The 6475-nt window shown below is 54.0% G+C and overlaps 1 protein-coding gene across 4 annotated transcripts in view; it reads right to left on the bottom strand.

The window, feature by feature from the left end:
- Window positions 1-3032, bottom strand: part of ahi1 (Abelson helper integration site 1) — a 9007-nt gene extending 5975 nt beyond the window's left edge. For 2 of the 4 annotated variants that reach the window (XM_024265550.2, XM_024265551.2), the window contains exons 1-10: window positions 2597-3032; window positions 2409-2524; window positions 2006-2331; window positions 1871-1932; window positions 1651-1801; window positions 1390-1582; window positions 1234-1329; window positions 982-1167; window positions 759-911; window positions 542-674 (exon numbers count right to left, since the gene is read on the bottom strand). In XM_024265550.2, coding sequence (XP_024121318.1) covers window positions 542-674; window positions 759-911; window positions 982-1167; window positions 1234-1329; window positions 1390-1582; window positions 1651-1801; window positions 1871-1932; window positions 2006-2331; window positions 2409-2524; window positions 2597-2630 — 1450 coding nt within the window. In that variant the 5' untranslated portion in view covers window positions 2631-3032. The remainder of the gene's footprint in view (window positions 1-541; window positions 675-758; window positions 912-981; window positions 1168-1233; window positions 1330-1389; window positions 1583-1650; window positions 1802-1870; window positions 1933-2005; window positions 2332-2408; window positions 2525-2596) is intronic. The other 2 variants (XM_024265552.2, XM_024265553.2) reach the window with 2 other exon arrangements.
- Window positions 3033-6475: the final 3443 nt, after the last annotated feature.

Genomic DNA, 6475 nt, shown 5'->3' with positions numbered 1-6475 from the left:
TGTCTGCGGTCAGAGCGTCTGCAGTCTGAGCGTCTGCGGTAAGAGCGTCCGCAGTCTGAGCGTCTGCAGTCAGAGTGTCTGCTGTCAGAGCGTCTGCGGTAAGAGCGTCTGCAGTCTGAGCGTCTGCAGTCTGAGCGTCTGCTGTCAGAGGGTCTGCAGTCTGAGCGTCTGCAGTCTGAGCGTCTGCGGTCAGAGGGTCTGCGGTCAGAGGGTCTGCGGTCAGAGCGTCTGCGGTCAGAGGGTCTGCGGTCAGAGCGTCTGCGGTCAGAGGGTCTGCGGTCAGAGCGTCTGCGGTCAGAGCGTCTGCGGTCAGAGCGTCTGCGGTAAGAGAGTCTGCGGCCAGAGCGTCTGCGGTGAGAGCGTCTGCGGTCAGAGGGTCTGCGGTCAGAGCGTCTGCGGTCAGAGCGTCTGCGGTCAGAGCGTCTGCGGTCAGAGCGTCTGCGGTCAGAGCGTCTGCTTAGTGTCTAAGGTCGGAGCGTCTCAGGCAATGGAGGAGTTCCTGAACGTTCACCAGCGCAGGAGTGTCGTCGCCATCGCTCACCTACGACAGGAAAGGCGTCTCTGTCTGCGCAGGCAGCAGCCAGGATGGTTCCTGCGTTGGAGAAGAGCACGCTGAAGCAGCCCATGTGACCCCCCCGGAAGCTCAGGACGTGCTTGTTGGGAATGCGGCAGGTCTGCAAGACAGACACTGTGAGGTTTTCTGCAGCTTTAGAGCGACCCCCCACCTTTGGTCAGGTGACCTCCGGGAGGTCCCATACCTGCCCGGGCAGACGGCTCCATCTGAGTTCCGGCTGCCGGCTGTCAGCAGTTTGGGGGGGGGTCCTGCGGGAGACCTGCTTCTGCAGCTCGCTGTAGGAGGAACTGCCCCTCTCTTCCTGTAACGCCATCATGGAGCGCACGCTGGGGTCCACCTGCAGCAGAGGCAGAACCTGTGACCCGGTCCAGACTGGATCGGGTCAGAGGGGGTGGAGCAGCACTCACGTGAGCAGGCAGCTGTATTCCCCTCACCGTGACGTACAGGGTGGAGGCGTACTTGGTCCTGGGGAACTTCCTCCACCACTCGAACACCTCTATGCTCTTAGGCTGTCTTTTAGCCCGAGGGGGCGGGCAGAAGAGCTGGAGGCGGAGCTTACTGTCCACGTTCCGAACTCCGTTAGCACCGACCAGCTGAAGAAAGAGAAGAAGCTGCAGAAAGTGCAGACTCCCCCAGAAACGTTCAGGGCTCCGTGTTACCTTCAGGAACGCCCAGGCGATCTTCCTGAAGCCGCGCTCGTGTCCGTCGGCGTCCACGCTGGCCCGTGCCTCCTCCATGGTCATGAAGTCCAGGATCTGCACAGAGGGGGAGGTTGAGCAGCTGCAGGCGCTGACGCATGGGCGGGGCTTCCTCACCTCGAACAGGAGCAGCACTCTGGGGCTGCGGTCGTCCTGCTGCAGGAAGTAGGCGAACCGCTCGTTGAAGAGGATCTGCTCCTCCCACTCGGGAACGACCGACTTCCTCCTCCTGAAGTCGAAGGGCTGCGTCATGATGGGGAGGACGTGGTCCACGTTCTCCCCCTCGTAGAAGGAGACGACGGGCCGGCGGCTGCAGAACACAGAACCGTCATAGAACCTGGGGGGGGGGTGGAGCCAGAGGATGCCACGCCCCCTCACCGATCGTCCTTCTTCACGTACTGGCCCGTCCTCTCATCCACCACGTGGATCTTCACCATGGGGTGTGAGATCAGCAGATCGGTCCGGAGGGGGTCGCTTCTGTGGACGAACACCCCCAACACCAGGCCGTCCTCCTCGCCTCTGCCCCCCCCTGAGGAAGATGGGGGAGAACGTTCTCACAGTCTGCTCCCATGCAAAGCTTCATGCAAAAGCAGTGAACCTGGTTTCTCCTCGGACCCCCCCCTGGAGTCCTGCTGGTTTGGGCCCCCTCCCTGCTGACTCCTGCAGAGACAGGAAGTGAATGGAGAGAGCCTGCAGACATGACAGTCACTGCTGCTGGGTTCAGGAGCCCCACCCTCTCAGTTTCTTCTTGCTGTTCTTCTGGGGGGGGTGGTCTTGCCCCCTCCCGCTGCCTCTGCCCCCCTCCTCCTGAGCGATGCCGCGCTCATACTCCTCCAGGAGTCCGTCTTCATCCTCTGCGGTTCTCCTGCTTCTCTGACTTCTCCGTTTGCCCCCCACCTCTGGATCCAAAGCCCCCCCGACGGGGAGGGGGGGGAGCTCCCTTTTACTCCTCCAGTTCTGCTCCTGCTGCCTGGCCTCCTCCCCCCCCTGGTTCTGCAGGGTGGTGCGGTCGTCTTTGGCGCCCCTCCCCGGAGGGAGGTTTTTCATCAGATTCTGGAGCTGGGGGGCGAATGAAAGCCTGAGATAAAGTTCAGAGATGGTCCCACCTGTGGAGCAGGTAACCCCCACAAACACACCGCCATTGTATCCGTTTCTGCTGCCTTCTTCCTGGACTTCTTCTTTCCGGACCCTGTGGATGTCCTGAACGCATCGCTGACTCTTTCCCGGATCTCTGCTCGCTCCTCCCTCTCACCTGTACGGGATCAGAAGATCAGATCAAAGCATTCTGTGACCCCCCCTTCAGATAAACCCCATCCCGCCTCACCTGCCGGCATTGTCGGCACCTTAACCTGTATCATTCCCGCCAAGAAAATAGTTTCATACCGGAAGTGGGGGGCTACACCCTGGAAACAGATCACGGGGGGCTTCTCTGAACCCCCACCACGACTTTAATGAATCCTGCAGCAACAACAGGTATACAGGAATGACGTACATGCGGTCCCGGATCACCCGAGGCTCAGGTAAGACCTCCACAGCTAGTGACATAAGCAACAGGAGTCTTCCGTTAGCCGAACAGCTAGCTTAGCTAGCACGAGCCGCGCGCCCACGAGCTTTGGCGCTCCCCAAAGTGACTCTGGTGGTTCCAGGAAATAGTCGGACCCTCGAAGGTTCCGGAGCGCCGCGACCACGCGGGGAAAACGGTCAGCTGCGTGTCGCGCGCTTCTAACCCCACCGACGCCGCTGCTTTGGTTTCCAGGACAACGCATGGGGCGGGGCCTGAAGAGCCGCTTAAGACGCGATCATAACAAGACAGAATCCACCAATGACATGGAAGCAGCCGGAGCCACAGCTGCGTTAAAGGACCTGGAAATGCTCGGAATCTGGAAATGTCCAATTAATAACAAAAGCTAGATATGCCGACAATATGGAGTCTCGAAAATGAAATAAATATATACACCACCAAATAAATGTGTCATTAATTATTTAAAAGTGGCATTAAATAAATACAAGTTATTTTATTTTATTTTAATTTTTTTAACTTGTCTTGTCCAATAAATAAAAGTTTAAATAAATAAATAAATGATGAAAAAGAAGAAGAAAAAAGGGGAAGGGAAACCAAAGAGGAGGTGAACCAAAGAGGAGGAGAACCAAAGAGAGAAGAACCAAAGAGAGGAGAACCAAAGAGGAGGTGAACCAAAGAGGAGGTGAACCAAAGAGGAGGAGAACCAAAGAGAGAAGAACCAAAGAGGAGGAGAACCAAAGAGGAGGTGAACCAAAGAGGAGGTGAACCAAAGAGGAGGAGAACCAAAGAGAGAAGAACCAAAGAGGAGAAGAACAGAAGAGAGGTGAACCAAAGAGAGGAGAACCCAAGAGGAGGACCAGAGAGAGGAGAACAAAAGAGTAGGAGAACCATAGAGAGGAGAACCAAAGAGTAGGAGAACCAATGAGAGAAGAACCAAAGAGAGGAGAACCCAAGAGGAGGACCAGAGAGAGGAGAACAAAAGAGTAGGAGAACCATAGAGGAGGAGAACCAAAGAGAGAAGAACCAAAGAGAGGAGAACCCAAGAGGAGGACCAGAGAGAGGAGAACAAAAGAGTAGGAGAACCATAGAGAGGAGAACCAAAGAGTAGGAGAACCAAAGAGAGGAGAACCAAAGAGGAGGACCAAAGAGAGAAGAACCAAAGAGGAGAAGAACAAAAGAGAGGTGAACCAAAGAGAGGAGAACCCAAGAGGAGGACCAGAGAGTAGGAGAACCATAGAGAGGAGAACCAAAGAGGAGGACCAAAGAGAGGAGAATTAAAGAGGAGGAGAACCAAAGAGGAGGACCAAAGAGTAGAAGAACCATAGAGAGGAGAACCAATGAGGAGGTGAACAAAAGAGGGGGGAACCAAAGAGAAGAGAACCAAAGAGGAGGGCCAACTAGAGGAGAACCAAATCGGAGGGCCAAAGAGAGGAGAACCAAAGAGGAGAACCAAAGAGGAGGTGAACCAAAGAGAGGAGAACCAAAGAGGAGGTGAACCAAAGAGAGGAGAACCCAAGAGGAGGACCAGAGAGAGGAGAACAAAAGAGTAGGAGAACCAAAGAGGAGGACCAAAGAGTAGGAGAACCATAGAGAGGAGAACCAAAGAGGAGGACCAAAGAGAGGAGAATTAAAGAGGAGGAGAACCAAAGAGAGGAGAACCAAAGAGGAGGACCAAAGAGTAGAAGAACCATAGAGAGGAGAACCAATGAGGAGGTGAACAAAAGAGGGGGGAACCAAAGAGAAGAGAACCATAGAGGAGGGCCAACTAGAGGAGAACCAAAGAGGAGAACCAAATCGGAGGGCCAAAGAGAGGAGAACCAAAGAGGAGAACCAAAGAGGAGGTGAACCAAAGAGAGGTGAACCAAAGAGGAGTAACCATTAACAGTCTTGTGGTCAAAAGAGGCGCAGTGAGGAGCTGCAGGAGCTCCTGCAGGTCTGCATTTTCTTCTCCATCCTGGTCAGGGCAGATCGGGCACATCAGCGCCTCCTGATGAGCAGCTTCTGTCGTTAACATTCATCATCTCTGTTTCTCCTTAAGGTCATGTTCCCAAATAACAGAGTGAAGAGAAACGAATGACATTCACAATATTCAGCGTACAACTGAAGTTGTTACTGAAGCCACACCATCAAACATGAGACACGTTTCAGGAATTGGTTGATTTTATTTGTGAAACTGATCTTCTTTTTGTGGAATAATATGAAATCAACGCAGGGGTCAAAGAAAATCCCAGAGAACAGAAAACTGAAGTGGAAGTTCTGAAACTGATGTGAAGAACTTTCATCAACATTTCTGAGTGAAATATTGTTTGTCCAATTCTAATGAAAAGCTTCAGACTTTTTCGACCGAAAAAGTTAAATATTGATAAATGTACCGATAAACCTCAGACACTTTCCCCCCATAGAAAAACATGCTTTTACTGTGAAAATCTCACGGGACTTCCTTGCTGCAGCAGCAGAGAACCACAACTGTTTTGACAAACAGAGCAGCAGCAGCAACTTAACTTCATTGATTCTAAACACTGGAGGTGTAAGCGGCGTGGGATGGGTTCAGGCGTCCGCCAATAGCTTTTGTGACAGATTCACCGCAATATGGCATTTGCAGCATCTGGATCTTCAACCGCCACTGACCGGATTCCCGCAGCTCACACAGGGGGGAAGTGCTGAGTATCTAGGTCACCAAAGACTTGGAGACCAGGCGGCCGCCCCTGCCCCCTCGTTGGAGGGTTTGGATCTCCTCCAGGCCTGAAAGCGCTCTGAGAGACCTGCAGTCCCTGAAGGCCACGGCGGGCAGCACGTCCATGCCCCGGTTCGACCCCGTCTGCAGCGTTCTCGCCCCCCCCGGCAGCTTGACGGCGTCTTCAAAGGGGCCTCTGTGAGGGGGCTCTGTGTTCTCCTTGGGTCGGTTCTGCAAAATAAAGAGATGAAAGTGCAAAGGGTTTTATGAGCGGAGCGTCATGAGCGTCATGGGAGGCCGGAGGCCACGGGAAGCTAAAGATCACCATATCTGCAGGATCGGCCCCTCTGGTTCTCCTCATGATCTCCTCCAGCCGCTGAGGAGAACAGAACACTCATTGTTTCTGGAGAAACACTTTGCTGAGTTTTCTAGGAGTGTGAAGTTCTGGACCTTCTTCCTGGCTTTGCGCTCCGCGTCTTCCTGCTGTATCTTCTCCTCTCGAGCTCTCTCCTTCTGCTCCTCCTGTCTCTGCAGGAGCAGACGACCACGACAGCTCAGCTGCTGCAGCAGACGCCAGCATGTGTGAGGTCAGAGGTCATGAACAAACCTGCTTCTGCAGGAGAGCAGCTTCCTTCAGAGCCTGAACTCTTTCTTCCTCAGCTCGTTTCTGCTCCTCTTTCCTCCTCTTCTCCTCCAGTAGGACCAGAGTCTCCTGATGAGCTCGATCCTCTTCTCTCCTGTGCTGCACCTCCTCCAGTCTCCTCCTGCACATCATCAGACTTCACCAACTTTTTACCAAGACCCGTGAGGTGGAGGAACCTGGTTACCATGGTTACCACAGGTGAACCTGTTGTCTTCCTGGTAACCAGTAAACACCCCCACTGTTTTTTCTTTAAGGTGGGGCCGCTTCTTTTACCTGCCGTCCTCCGGCTGAAGTTGGGTTTCTCTCTTTGCTGCAGGAAGATGAAGAACCTCTGACGTGGAGGAGTGGGGGGCGGCGTGAGGAG

This window comes from Oryzias melastigma, unplaced genomic scaffold (assembly GCF_002922805.2).
Source record: "Oryzias melastigma strain HK-1 unplaced genomic scaffold, ASM292280v2 sc00254, whole genome shotgun sequence".
NCBI classification, from domain to species: domain Eukaryota; kingdom Metazoa; phylum Chordata; class Actinopteri; order Beloniformes; family Adrianichthyidae; genus Oryzias; species Oryzias melastigma.
The sequence above is the reverse complement of the archived record's forward strand: the minus strand, read 5'-3'. Positions and strand labels throughout refer to the sequence as shown.